At 42.2% G+C, this 15,588-nt stretch overlaps 1 protein-coding gene across 6 annotated transcripts in view; it reads right to left on the bottom strand.

Moving 5' to 3' along the window:
* The window catches only part of Map3k20 (mitogen-activated protein kinase kinase kinase 20), a 156,974-nt gene that overhangs the window by 47,869 nt on the left and 93,517 nt on the right, over positions 1 to 15,588 (bottom strand). For 4 of the 6 annotated variants that reach the window (NM_023057.5, NM_001164791.1, XM_006499997.3 and 1 more), the window contains exons 9-10: positions 10,537 to 10,611; positions 5,166 to 5,272 (exon numbers count right to left, since the gene is read on the bottom strand). In NM_023057.5, coding sequence (NP_075544.1) covers positions 5,166 to 5,272; positions 10,537 to 10,611 — 182 coding nt within the window. Of the gene's footprint in view, positions 1 to 3,978; positions 4,845 to 4,902; positions 5,273 to 10,536; positions 10,612 to 15,588 lie in introns of those variants that run through there. The other 2 variants (NM_178084.4, XM_006499998.3) reach the window with 2 other exon arrangements.

Here is a 15,588-nt window from a genome sequence, read left to right as displayed (position 1 = left end):
TCACTTACCACAGCTCTGCTGCCTCAAACTAGTTTGAGGTGAGAGTCAGGCGAGACACACATGCTACATCAGAGAGGTCTCAAGAATGCCCCTGGGAAATGGTGCCCTCTTACTAATCAGGGTACCTCCCCCCATTCTTTAATACCAGGTCATTTCATTTGGCATCTTCAAGGTCTGGGGTTTGTCTCTGCTGTTGAGATGGGTTCTGCTATGTTGCCCAGGCTGGGCTTGAACTTGTGGCCCTTCATTTGGCCTCAGCCTCTTGAGTAGGTGGGTCTACAGGCATGTATTACTCTCCCCAGCTTTCACCTTGAAGTATTTTAAACATTATACTTATCACTCAGCTAATCCAGACTTAATGTAGAAGTTTGAACAAATGGGAAAACACCCTTCCTTTGCGGCCCGCTGGCTCTCTGCTGCATTCTGCAGTGTGCATGGGCATACACAATACTGTGCACTAGTTTTTGTTTTTAATACCACCATTTTGAATAAAGCAGCCTGTAGCCTCCATGTTAAGCTCATTTCTCAGATCCACTGCTCAGAACTCCTGGGCGGGGATGCACCCTGCTAGGTGTGGAGACACCTTTTCTGAAGAAAGCAGTTCTTTTATTACACAAACTTCTGTCTCCAGCCTTGGCATCTAAAAGGGGTTGTCTGAACAAGTCCCCACACATTCTGTAAAAGCCTTCACACTGATTTGGCCTGTAATAAAGCCATAGTAGCAGGACTTCTGGGGCAAAGCCCTTGTACATTTTTAGGGCAGCCAAAAAAAATAAAAAATAAAAGAAAGAATGTACGAGGAAGCCATTTAGCACCACTTAGCTTTGTAGTGTGAAATTCTGACAGATCTCATGAGTTATTCTCCCTTTTGCTTGTTTGCTAAGTGAAGCTGAAGATTTTCCATGTGCTTGTTAGCTATTCTACCTCCTTTTAATTTAAATTTTTTATTTATTTAATTTAAATTAATTTGTCAGGCTAGCATACATAAGAATGCGCTCCATCCTGGCATTTTCACGAGGCACTGGACTGTGTGCTCACTTGTTCTTCACTCCTGCGGGCCTCCCTCCTCCATGCTCTAAACCAGCCCTTGCCTGTGCTCCCCGTGCTCCCTGTCCCACACACTCTGATGCCTTCTCTATCTCCCACCTCACTCAAAGTTCTTCCCCCCCCCCTCCCCCCGTCATGAATCTCCTTTCAGCTCTGCAACCCACACCTAGGTGCACGTAAAAATACACATGGAGTTTTAGTTTGTGTATGTATGGTGCTATTCTTGTGAGTATGCACTGGTTGGTGTGTATATGCAAGTGTGTGCGTGTCTGTGTGTGTGTGTGTGAAAACAGAGGTTGATGTCAGGTATTTCCTCAATCCCTCTCCACTCTATTTTTTTAAGGTAGGGCCTCTCATTGAACTTGAAACTCACCGATTTGACTAGACTGGCCAGCCAGTGAGCATCACGGATCTGCCTGTCTCTGGCTCCCCAGCAGGTGGATTATACATCCCACTGAGCCAGCTACACACACACACACACACACACACACACACAGTTTCTGCATATAATAGAGAAGGAGTGGTATCTGCAATCCATATTTCATTTAACATAACAATTTCCAGTTCTATTTATTTTCCTGAAAACTCCACAATTCCATCTTTCTTTACAACTGCATGACATTTTCTTGTGCCACATTTTCTTTATTCTGCTGATGGTCACCTAGATGGGTTTCGTTTCCTGGCTGTTGTGTATAGTACAGCGATACACACGGATGTGCAAGTGTCTTAGTGATATGTTAACTTTGTCCTTTGGGTGTCCTGGCCATGATGAGAACGGACTAAACCTCCAAACTGCAAGCCAGCCCCAGTTAAATGTTTTCTTTTATAAGAGTTGCTGTGGTCACCGTGTCTCTTCACAGCAATGAAACATTAAGGAGTATGGCTGAGTTGTATGGACATTCACATTTTGTCTCTTTGAGGAATCTCCACCCTGATTTGCACAGCGGTGGCACAAGTTTACTCTCTGCCAGCAAGCAGTGAAGGATCTCTCTCTCCCCACATCCTCACCAACATCATTATTTTACTTGATGATAGCACTATTCTATTTCTTCTTTACTGTTTAGAACTAAAGTGCTTCTTGGAAGGTAGGAGTTGCAGCATGGTCAGGGACCCGGGAGAGCTGCTCAGAGGATTCTTGAGACCCAACTGGTTTTCAAGATCGCACCATGCCAGATGGCACCATGCCAGATGGCAGCATGACAGAGCTAGCTTTTCCATCCTCATTCTCTCAGAAGAACATATAGTTTTCCTGACGTTTTATGGCACATGGGCTGTGGGATGAAGCCAGAGGCAGAATTTATTATTATTTTGAAGAGATTTGTTTTTATGTGTATCTGATGCGTGTGTCTACTTGCTCATGCATGCATGTGGATGGGGTCTCAAAGCCGCCAAAAGAAGGCAATGCATGGCCCGGAGCTGGAGAGCCAGTGTTTACTGAGCCTCCTGTTGTGGGTGCTGGGAACTAACTGCAGTCATCCGAAGGAGGAGCAAGTGCTCTTAGCTGCTGAGCCATCTTTTCAGCAGGGTGCATTTACTATTTTTTTTTTTACATGAATTAGTAAATACATTTTAACTTTTTCCTAGTTCTATTTTTAATGTAATAAATATTGCCAGATACGACTCATTTAAATGAAAAATTTCTTGGGGTCCCCATTAACTTTTAAGAGTGAAGTAGAGGTGTTGGAGAGATGGTTTTCTGGGTAGGGACATGTGCTATGCAAGCATGAGGAGCTGGGCTGGGATCCTGGCACACACACAGCTGGGCATGGCAGTGCTTGCATAGAGTCACAGCACTGTCTGTGCCAGGCCGAGACATGAGGGTCACTGGGACTGGCCAGCCCTAGCCTACCTAGTGGTTCAAGGAACAAGACTGTGGTAGAGAAGGTCCTCCCTCTCTTTCTGCACACACATGTGTTCACCTGCATACACATGTGCATAGAACACCTGCATATACACACACATGAATATAAACTCAAGGCCTCTCTGTTTCTGTATACACGTGTGTATACTTGCATACACATGTGTGCATACAACACCCCCATGCACACACACATGAATATAAACCCACCCTACACATAAACACACTGAAAGTGAACTGGAGTCCTAGACACAAAATAGCAGAGAAGCTTCAGTCTACCACTCTAGGGAAGAGAGTTATAACTGAGTGACAGTTCTCTGGTAAACTTATTTAGGATGAATATTGGTTTGGGCTATGGGAAATTTCATTTTTTTTTTCAGAGAATTTAGTCACTTTGCATTGTTTTCTTTGTTGGCACACTTTCAGAACCCTACCTCTAACACACTGATACTCACAGTTTTTAAATCCCTCTAATCCTTTGGATAACAGATCAAATAGCATTTCCTTAGGGAAACCTTGTATTATGCATTCAGGTCAGATCAGATTTCATTGCTAGTGCTCTGTTAGCCATGCCTTCTCTGTCACGTGGCTTGTCAGGGCGGAATGTGGATGGTTGTACTCTCATATTTAGCATTTTGACACAGGTGTTTTTGAGGCTGCTGCCGACAGTGCTGTATGTCTGGGGACATGGTACTAATCACTACAGGAGCATTGGCCGGGGAGGTTTAAAGAATCTGACATGAAGCACAATGGCTAGGCAAATGCACTGGGTACATATTTATCTTCCAGGGCAAGAGTAGTGTTTACATCACTACAGTCATGCTCTCTGATTGCCTGCCACCCAGCTTCCTGCCTTCCTCCTTCCTTCTCTCCCTCCCTCCCTCCCTCCCTCCCTCCCTCCCTCCCTCCTTCCTTCCTTCCTTCCTTCCTTCCTTTCTTCTTCATATGTTTATTGAGTACTTGCTTTTGGAGGAGATGGAGGCAGAGATACACAAAACAGTTGTTCGATTTTCCCAGTTTTCCAGTCCTGAGATACATCCATACGGTGATCTCCAGAGCTCCGTGGAACTGACCTGGCCAGTGAGTGTGGGTTGCTCCCTTGCAGAAATGCAAGGTCACCAGCTGCCCGGGCGGCTAATGGGAGCTGGGGGGGAGGAGGGACAGGAGGAATGTGCAACTGAAACAGGGTGTCTATAAAAAGGAGACTGCACTGAGAGGCTCTGGTGAGGGAGACCTGGGCCTCTGTGGAGGGATTGAAAGCTTAGGGCATGCTCAAGACAAGGCTGGATGGTGGGTCTTCCAAATCATACGTATTTCTGCCTTTGTCTGAAGAGCAATGAGGCACACATATGGAGCTTGAGGGGAAGTGGTCTGATTACATGTTACTGTGGGAAACAATGTCATACCAAGCTTTTGTTAAGTTATTTTAGACCAGAAAAAAAAAAAAGCCCTCCGATCTAGATGGGAGCTCACTGCATTAATTTTATATTTCTAAGAAAAAAATCATGAAAGTTAATGGCCCGAGAAAGCTGTTTCAAAGGAATGAAAATAAATAAATAAGGTCACAGTAAAAATATCAGTCAACTAGAAGGCCCTCAGTCAAGTGTACTGACAGGTGGCAAGAGCCAGTGCATGCAGTACTGCCTTATCACCAGCAGATGGCGTAGGGCATCACGTTCCTGCCATGGATATCGGAGCAAGGATGAAGTTACTTCAAATCTCCGCTGAGTCAGGGGAGGAACAGTGTCCAGCTCCCAAACATGCTATTTATATTCCCTGCGTCATTCGACCTGGTCCAACTGTTTCATCTTGGGTTGTTTTTCCACTCACACAATCCGATTCTCTCTTTACTCATTTGTTTCGCTGGAGTTTATAATGTCTAACATGTTTTATAGGTTTCCCCATGCCATGCGCTAGCAGATACAGTGTTCTACACATGGCAAGGCTAACACTATGCATATATATATATATATATTTCAAAAAGATATTTTTTTTCTGGAAAGAGACCAAAGCTTCTCAACACAGAATGTGTACAGAGAAGGGTCTGGAAATGGCTTTGACTTCAGTACTCTCCCCCAGACACTTCGACCATAGACGACAACAAGCATAGGCAAACTCTCACATATGAATGCGGGGTTATAACTCTTGGGCTTGCTGTCCCATCCCCCGCGCCCCCAAGCTGTGCTTAGTCATCAGGACTGTCCATCGGGTGTCTGGTTCTCCTCAGCCTTGGGCCGGGACTCATGCCGGAGCTACCCACCTCCACTCCGCCTTGTTGTGTAAAAATGAGTTACACTGGTCAGGAAGGTTCGTGTCATTTGACATAGACTCCAGGATTGAAATGATTTGCTTGAACGATGGCCGTTTCTGAAGAAGAGAAGAAGGAACCACGATGAGGCTTGAGGAATGAGACAGGAGAAAGTGTAGCCGCAGCACAGCAGGGTTCTGACTTCGTGTGTAAAACCAGCAGGCCACCAGGTGCAGGGGGCCATAGTCTTCACCCTCAGTTAGTTATCCAGGCATAGACACATATGCTGAGCTTTTTTAACCATGCAGCATCAGGTTGGGGTAACAAGTACTCGTTTGTATATATGGAGAGAGGTACGAAGTCTCACTTTGAGGTATGACCAAGAGCTCCATCATTAAAGATGTGCCTGTGTGGTAGATCTGGTCAAAGCTTAACTATATTATGTGCTCTGGGCATTCCGCGCTTCACTACACAATGTTTCCTTTTTATAAAATGTGTTTGGGCAGGCAATATCTGCTTACCAACCTACTGGAACTAATAAAACATCCCAAATCAGTTGGTCTAAAAAGACCCCAAAAAACAATAATAACAACAACAAAACATTTAAAGACAGAATGACGTCATTGTTCTCAAGGTTTATCCCGTGGCTCTGAAGGCAGTCCCTGAACAAGCTCGCCCAGTGTGTCTCCAGCAGGCCCTGTCTGCGCTCACCTCCTTCCTCTCCAGCCAAGGCTCAGACAAAAGGTTAAAACAAAAATGGAGACCGATAATAAAAGGATGGTGCACGTGCTCTCCTCACCGTGCCTCATAATTACAGCATTTCAGAACAAATTACAGCTACAGCAATTAAAACACGCATTTTAATTTAGGAGCACAAAAACAGGAAGGAACAATGTTGAGGTGGCTTGCTCTCAGGACCTGGCGCTTCTGACATCATTAAGAAAAGCTCTTTCCCCATATTTCAGAAATGTAAAACTAGGATATTTATTGACTTCTTCTGTCTTTATTTATTTCGAGGGCATACATATGTGTGTATACACATATGGTGTGTGTGTGTGTGTGTGTGTAAGAAAGCATAGTTAAATGCTACTGGTGAACAAAGGAAAAAGCTTTAAATAGTTTAAATAGAGTACATATAAACAAATTTATATTTTTAAACTTTGTTTAGATCTTCATGCCTCCCACCATGTGTCAGGTTTTAAATGAAAAAAAAAAAAAAGGTGTAACTTTGCACAAGAAATGACTATAAAATAAATACAGGAAATGCAGAATCTTTATTTTACAAGGAAAAGCAGCAACAGGGCTAATGACTTTTTTTTTTTTTTTTTAAAGACCTGGCCCATAGACCCAGGTTAGCCCTTCAGCTCTGTGTAGCTGTGGATAACCCTAACTCCTGATTGTCCTGCTACCTCCCAAGTGCCACGCTATATAGCACACCCAGTTTATGCAGTGCAGGGAAATGGATCCCAGGTTCTTGTGTGTACTACCCAAGCATTCTACCAGCAGAGCTACATTCCCAGCCCATCCAATCACTATTTAAGACTTATGTTCTCCTACATTTAATTATTATTATTATTATTTTTTTTTTTTTGATTTTCTGAGACAGGGTTTCTCTGTGTAGCCCTGGCTATCCTGGAACTCACTCTGTAGACCAGGCTGGCCTTGAACTCAGAAATCCGCCTGCCTCTGCCTCCGGAGTGCTGGGATTAAAGGCGTGCGCCACCACACCCAGCTTAATTATTTTTTAAATAAAATTAAACTCCTTTGTATTCAGGTGACAAGTAACCCTTAAAAAACAAACAAACAAACTCTTACCATTACAGTTAAACTCTACTCTCATACATTATCAGAATGAGCATTTAAAATGCAGCATAGCTGGCTGTGGTGGTACATTTCAGTAGTCCTAGCTGTTTGGGGGGGCTGAGCTAGGAGGATTACTGGAGCACAGTAGTTCAAAACCAGCCCAGGCAAAATAGACACTCCACCCCCAACAACAATGTAAATTCTGTAGTAATGGTTTCAGGTATGATGTTTGCAGAATGGGTGTCCCTGTGTAGGATCTGAGGATGCTCCTGAAGGGCTTAGTTGCCTTCAGAGTGTCACGAACAGATTACTTATCTTGAAAAACAAGTCACAGCCAAGACTTCTTTTTTTTTTTTTTTTTTTTTTTTTTTTTTTTGGTTTTCGAGGCAGGGTTTCTCTGTGTAGCCCTGGCTGTCCTGGAACTCACTTTGTAGACCAGGCTGGCCTCGAACTCAGAAATCCGCCTGCCTCTGCCTCCCGAGTGCTGGGATTAAAGGCGTGCGCCACCACTATTAACCATCTTTATATCTTACATCTCTATTTGCTATTTCCATTTTATACCCAGGACAACTAGCTTAGAAAGCTGTAAGTTATCCTGCTTTAAACACAAAGCTGGTCACAGAACCTGGGGTTGTGCTTTTAAACTTCAAATCTTTTATCTTAAAGAGTATGATACCAATTCCTACCTAATTCTCAGCTTTAAAGATGCCATTTTAATGCAAACCAATACTCATCTTTTTTTTATTTTCATTCATACACACACACACACAGATATGAATATGTATATACACACTATATATATTATATATTATTTTATTTTTGAGACAGGGTTTTTAATACCCCAAGCTGGTTTTGGACTTATTATGTAGACTTATTATTCTCTTCATCTACTCCACACTCAACCAGCTACATTTCTGACTCCAATAGAATATTTTGAAGACGTGACTTAGGCCACCAGAACATACTGTCACTTAGACAATGTCGGGTTTTCCCTATATGTCTTTCCTCACTGTAAAAGAACACTAGCTCTAGAGGGAAACTGAATATTGTGATCTAAATGTTAATACTCTAAAGTCTGAAACAGGGAATAAAATACTCTGACTGACTGCTCTTCTCTATCAGAAGAGGTCTGGTCCCAGCTCTGAGCCATGGGCATCTGTACCTGTGTGAATATATTTATATTCCCTCACAGAACATGCAATCTATTTAGCAAGAAAATCTATCACTATACAAGCTAGGATAATAAGCCAGACTGATTGTGGTCTGGGCAGGGGCTCAGAGTGGCTGGGAAGGTAGGAGAGATCTATCTTAGCGGAATGTTGTTAGGGAGAGATGCTCGGGGAAGGGAGCCTGTGCCCGCAGATTAGCCACAAGGAGTGAGGGGTGAGCTGCAGCCATGCTCCGATCAAATTAAGCACAGTGACCTGGCGTACTTTCATCAGAATAAAACGTCGCGAATGCAGAAACAAAAAATCTGTTTCAAACTTACTTTATACTTCATGGGCTCTAACACAAGAATTTTTTTTTTTTTTTTTTTGTTCTAGAGAGGATTCATACATGTTAAAGGCCAGTGTCATGGCTATCGCTCTGGACTTCAATTCCTTGATGTGGTTATATTATTATTTAAGTGCACATTCTGAGGCTATAGCACCAAGTTTTCAGCCAAGGAATTAAATCATACTGAAATATAATTACAGATCTAGAGATCTGGGTGTATTATTCTAGTTCAATGCAAATAATTTCAAGGGAAATTTTAAGCATGAGATAGAAAACACTGCTAAAGTCATTGTATGTTGTAATGGACACAAAAGTAGAGGGACTGTGATATTATTTCAACAGTCATGTTTGAAAAGAAACGTACAAACACCTGTCTATAGTTTAACTGAACTAATGGTAAAGTGTACATTTCTTTTAAAGCTTAATTATTAAAACCCCTCATTCTGGAAAAAGAAATCACACACTAAAAGTAGGAGGCCCTAAAGCAGAGGGGTCGGAAGGTGCATTCAACCTCTTGCGATACTGCCAGTGTAATAATGACAATAGTAACAATCACAATGTCACATGCTTTAAGAAAAATAACACTAAGTTATATGGAGCCCCAGGTGACGAGAGGCTGACAGAAGTCTGCTGGATGTCAGGGCCAAGGCAGGATGCACATGGCCGGGGAGCCACATAAGTGACTCTTCCTAGCCATGAAGCAAGGCACATGGTTGGGAGGCTCCCCAAGACAGGCTCTTGCTGCTGTGTTGCTGTATTTTGCCCTTTGTGTAAGACAATATGCCGGAAATACTGTATATGAATGAACATGAATTCCGTCCACACTCTCACGTTGTCTCTAAGCCATTCCCAGTAAAGAAGTGCATTGCCCAAGAAAAGACATATCATCACCATTCACTCCTAGGGCTCTCACTGGAAATGAGTATAAATTATGGGAGAATTCTATAATGTTACATTTCTTTGTTATTTTTTAAAGGCCTCTATATTTGAATAGGTAGTAAGACCTCAATTTCCATGAAAAAATTATACAAATTTGAATTATGACTTTTGTTTCTTTCTTGAGTTTTGATTGCTCAATTGTTTTAATGTTTAATCTATGAGACTCACTTTAAAATTATAACCTTTACTATGAAAATCTAAGCATACACAAAACAATATAACGTGCCTCTATACTCCATGACTGAGCTTCAAAATTTATCCCTGCTGATCTTGTTTAATCTGTATAGCTGCCCATTGCCCTTCATTTTACTTTGAAGCAAATCCAAGACCAGCTATCATTTTATTCATAACTATTTCAATATGTATCCAAGAAGTTTTTTTTTTTCCCCCCTGAGACAGGGTTTCTCTGTGTAACAACCTTGGCTGTCCTGGAACTCTCTCTGCAGCCCAGACTGGCCTCAAACTCACAGAGATCCACCTGCCTCTTGTCTCCTAAGTGCTCGGACCAAAGTGTGTGCCACTACCGTTCACGCAAGAATATTTTCTTAAAGCTGAACTTTGTGGGGAAAGGAGATGAGCTATCCATGCTTACATGTGATAAATGCATGAAAACCTAGGATTGGAATTTCTTCAATTTTACTGTGACAGCTCAGAAACATCCCTGGACTTGTCCAGGGATGTCACACACTGTGATTCTACCAAGGTAAAACTTCTCTCTGCTCCTCTGTTAGAGAGAAAGGCAATGGAGAAGAGGCTAAGGGCAGAGCTCCATGGCCGACTCTCTGGGTTCACATCCAGCCCCACCAGTACTGGCCATGTGGGCTTGACCTTAACCTTGTCACTTAACCTGTGCTTCCTTGGCTCCATCTGTGAGCCAAGGTTGAGATGGATCAGCTTCTATATTCAAGAGTTAAGAAAAAGTGCTTAAAACACAGCCTCACCTATAGTATGTACTGTGTTAGCTGTTTTTTGGTTCCTGTTTTTTGTTTTTTTTAACAAGTCACATGGTCATGATTAAAAGCAAAAGAACAATATTGTTTTTTGAAGCCAGAGTGCTGACAAATGCTGTTAAAAAAAAAAAAAAAAAAAGGAACTCAAAGATGAACAGGTGAGGGTTCCGAAATCTGAACCCTAATGAGCATACCTTGGCATCAGCCTCCCAACACTGGTGTAGCAGTTCAGCAAAGCTTCTGGGGCAGCTGCTTGGAATGGTTAATCTCTGCAACAAAGGAGGAAAACAGGAGAAAAAGAAACAGGGGTTTACTCCCAGAGACAAGAAAATGACCTTTGATGGATCGTCAAACAGCTAATTTAGAAGCTCAAACAACACACAGAATTTATAGCTTCCACAGGTTAATACTGACATGGGACGGGAGAATTCATGTTCCGATCTGCCCTGCAGATCTCCCAGGGCTCCAGCTTTTCCCAAGTGGAAATCCTGGTAGATGGAAATGTCAGGTTGGTCGTGACAAATGCAGCGGAACAGCTCCAGCGGGAGAGGGGCAAGCTGGGGCCTAACGCTGTGTTTAAAACCACAAATTTATTACTGCGTTTTTATTGCAACTTAAGATCTGTGCACACCAGCCAGGTAACTAGGAAACAAATTGAGTTTTGGCAATAGGTGTGAGGCTCTGAAACCATCTTTGGCACAGAAGATCACTCTGCATTTTCTCACTGGTAATTCTGAATGTGCCGTTCAGCGCGCACGAGTCATTTGGCTTTACCTCTGGTCACACCCGTGTACTGAACCAGACTTGATACAAAACAAATTGGCTTCTGAGGATCAGCCCTACAGGTCTGGGTCTCATAGAACACGGCACACCCCTATCTCAGGGAGGAATGTTTGTTTTAAAAGGCTTAACGGTCCGGCCAACAACAACAGAATGTCCTGGCACGTGTGAGCCGCTGAGCTTGGTCTTCAGTACGGTTAGAGATAAATACCCACAAAGCTTCCTAGAATCAAGTCACCAAGTCTCAAATGTTCCATGTGTATTTATGTAAGTCAAGTAAACAAAATGAAGTTTATAACTTTTTGGACTTAGCATCTAACTAAATTACAAATACACAGAAAAAAAAAAACTTAACAGTTTCCAAATACACCAGATCACAACACCCGCACACAAGAAATCAAAGGAGACTGGTTTTTATATTATTCACGAGCTAACTATGACTTTTAAGTATGGTCACTAGCAACAGGGCTGGTCTTGGAACCGAGTCATTAACACAGCTGACCTCAATCCGGCTGTGTTTGCAACTTCTCAATGTCATTTACCCACCAGGCTAAGCACCTTAAATAGCCTCATCATCTTGTCTAGTAAGGTGATGCCTAGCCTGCATTTCCATTGTATTTTCATTTATTCTTCACATTGCACGGCTACACTGACTTGAAGCATGTTGTGTGTGGGTGAGCTGAAGTTTTCTGGTTTTCTTTTCAGCAGAGCCCGGGCTGTCAAAGCAGTTGTTATAGAGAGAGCAATGGAGTTGGAGACACATCCGTGGCAGAGTGACAGGCACTCACGAAGCACTGGGCTGAATCTCCCGTGCCAAGGGTGTTCGTGGATGGGTGGGTGGGTGTTGTGGAGTGAAGAACTGTGAAGCTAAGCACTAAGGTGTAAGTCCCTAGAACTGTCTGCCAAGGACATTTTACAAATAGAAAATTTAAAACTGAGTTTGGCTGGATTTGGGTGAGGCCATGCAGAGACCTAAAAAAAATAGGTGTCTGGGCAAGAAAACTGATAGTCTATACATTGCATTACATTAGAATTACAGATAATCTTGATATCATAATAAAGTTAATAAATAAGCAAGCTCTCCAAATTAAAGCTATGCTAAGCCTTGGGAACTCCTAGTCTCTTGACATCACAGAGGAGAACGATGTTTTCACTGTTATTTTAGTATATCGTGAACTGCACGTTTTTGATGGAGATTTAAAGGAAGTCAGTTGTTTGCTTAGGAGACAGAAAACGGTTGGGAGTGAGACTAAGTAAAGATGCACTGCAGTTGCTTGTGTGCAGCTACGTGTATATTCCACACAAATGAACAGACAACTGGTTTCAGAGGAATGTACTGCAGCACAGCCTCGTCCAAGGAAGCGATGTCAACAGGGTGAAAGTCCTGTCATACTCTTTTCTCACTGGGAAATCTTTTTAGATACAACATTTCAAACATTACACAAAGAGAAAAGTAATCTTAAATGTCTAATGTCGTCAAGTATTAGTTAATCACAGACTTAGATACTTTTACATAAGGGATTTCATTACTACATTAAAAAGTCCTTTAAAATAGGATCTGAAGTATTTATGTCCTGATTACAGAACTTTAATGCATTCCTAATGTATTCAAACACACGGAAATGGCCACATCTTGGTACTATGTGGTAATACTACTTACAGCTTAAATATTTTAGAGCAAAGAGTTTACATTTAAAAGTAGAGTATCTCCCAATAACTAAATTAGGTAGGGTATTTAAAAAAATATTTTTGCACCATTTTATATGTAAGATGAAAATAATTGTTGGTTTTATTTTTCTAAAGTTAAATAGTAGTAGATCAAATTTAAGTTTAAAACTTTTGCGCTACGTTTTATTGTGTGTGTGTGTGTGTACACGTGTAAATGCACACCTGTGCATTGTGGAAATGAGAAGACAATTTAAGAAAGTAAGTTCTCTCCTCCCTCCATGTGGGTCCTAGGAATTAAACTCAGGTTGTTAGGCTTGGTGGCAAGTGCCATTACCTGCTGAGCCATCTCACTGGTCCCAATATGATCAAGATTTTTCATATTAATTAATTTGCTATTTACAATGAAATATATTTATATAAGAACCCAAGTGTTTATGAAAGAAATTATACTCTAGGACATTCTGTAGAAAATATTCTCTAGAACATTCTGAAGGTGCACTGTTTTTTCATGGAAAAAAAAAAAGCAAATACGTGTATCTCTTGTATTTAAAAAGTTCTTAGTAATGCCCTCTTAAATTACTGTCTTCTGTGCAGGTTCACTGCTCCCTTGGGAAGGTGTAACAGGGCTTATGAATCCATTTTTAATAGAAGCTAGTGTCAGAAATGATTAGTCAAAAGCTGTACTCCATAAGAAGCAAAGGTCCTTGGATATAATGTTAGCGAGCATGGCCTCTCTATAGGTTCAGATGCAATGCTCTATGAGGAGCTAGAGACTACGGAAGGACTCCCATCTAGTTGAAGAGTGCAGTCCCAATCCTAACTGACCAGCTTGGATGCCATTGCAGCTACATAAGGCATTAGCAGTGGGAAGTTGGGTAAATATGTTTACAGACTCCCAGGAGTCCATAATCATTTCAAAATAAAATTCTGCTTTTTTAAAAAATTTACTCTACTAATTGGATATAGATGTTACAGAATGACGAGATAGGTCTCATTAACAATCTCCCCTTGGCAGTTTAAACACGTCACTCTTAGTTAAATGAAGAATTCTGGAAATATGGAAACCTTTCTCTAACCCAGTAACTGAAGGTAGTCAACAGTAAAGACAAATGAGATATTGGAAGTTGATGAGGTTTTATGAGTTAGGCTTCTTGAAGAGAACTCAACCTCCGGGAATGACATGAGCAGAACGTGTTTGGGAACCAGTGCCCCTAATGGCAAAATGAAGACACCTTCTTGAACGGTGACACTGCAAATCCCATCAGGGCTTGATTTCAACACTTTCCCCCCCACACAAGTAAGTACTGTGCAGAATGCGAAGAGAAGATAATTTATCCTTAAATCAAGCAGTTGTACTCTAATTCACTGGCAAGCTGAACTCCCTCACCATGTGGGTTCTCTCACTTACTTCTTAATGAACAGCCCCGGAAGTCCCTGAGCTGCTCGCCACAGCTCACCGCAATATGTCCCATTGGCTCTAGGGCCAGGAGATGGCTTCCTTGTGTGTGGTGTTAAGTTCTGACGGGTTTTGGTGGGAACTTCCTAACCCTCAGGCAGGATGGAAGCCCATCAACTCTTCGGCTTTAAATACCCAATGCTTTAAAGATGCACTGGATTGCAACCTACTCTTTCTCCAGAGAACATATTATTGCAAAATATGAATTATTCTGTCAATTCTGGAGGATCTGGGAGGCTCTCTAGAGCCCTTTCCTGGTCCATCCTGTGTGGTGTAGAGACTGTACGGAACGCCTTGCTTCTAGGTCAGCTGAAGGTCAGTGTTGTCTTTACTTAGACTTGTAAAACCTGAACTAAACACATGCAACCATCTCACTAGCAAAAGATACAGAGCAGAAATAATTGGGTCCTTATGTCCAAAATGATCAGTTATCCCATGTAAGGTCTTACTGAGCAGTGCATGGAAAATTACCTTCGTCTAATTAAAACATAACAGCTCTTGTGGAGCAATGAGTGAGGCCTGGTCTTGCCCAGAAGTCCTTTTCATCTCTTATGCTGGGCAGCCCTTTCCCATCAAATTAAGCCACTACTATGTGCCTCCCATCCTCAAAGAGTCGATAGGGCAAATTAGTCCGGTAGTTCTGGGTTAATGGGATCCAGGAGACAGAATCTTGGTTTCTTCTGGTCAACAGCAGCTTTCTGATTAACCTGGCTTGCTCTATACTCACGTGGGGGTGGGGCAGGTCAATCCAGCTCTGTTAAAGCGCTAAAAGGGACACTATCTTTATATAGTCTCCATGTGGAGAGTATCTTACTTTAAGGTTACACTCGGCCTTTGTGCACGGAAATGAAAATGAGGAAGTTCTGGGAAATAAGTGGTTTTGCCTCGCAAAGGCGAGTGTGCCCGGCCACCGCGCCATCTCAGTTCTCCTAATGCTGTGATGCTGGATACCTCGTCCTTATGCTGAGAGATTTCCATGGCTGTGCGTTTCAGTGACAATTTGAAACCTTTCAAAATGTAGTTGCTCTCTTTGATATGGATGTGCCATGTTCTCTGATGTAGGCTCATAGGTCCAACTAGCTGAAAGCCTCAATTTGTGGGAAGAAGAAAAGCGAGGCCGGGGACACAGCACACACGGTGTTTACGCCACTGAAGTTCCTTTGAAATGGAACGACTCTGCATGAAGAAGCCAGCGCTCCCGCCACCGCCTCGCCGATTCCACTGAGAAGCTCATCTTCAATGTAGTGCTCAACGTAGGTGGCAAAACTGTAATTTTTTCCCCTTTTTGAAACTATTTTTTCTTCTTTTATTTTTGAAATTCTCATCTAAGCGACAGTTTCTT

Source organism: Mus musculus, chromosome 2, assembly GCF_000001635.26.
Source record: "Mus musculus strain C57BL/6J chromosome 2, GRCm38.p6 C57BL/6J".
NCBI lineage: Eukaryota > Metazoa > Chordata > Mammalia > Rodentia > Muridae > Mus > Mus musculus.
This window is presented reverse-complemented; position numbering and strand designations above follow the sequence as displayed.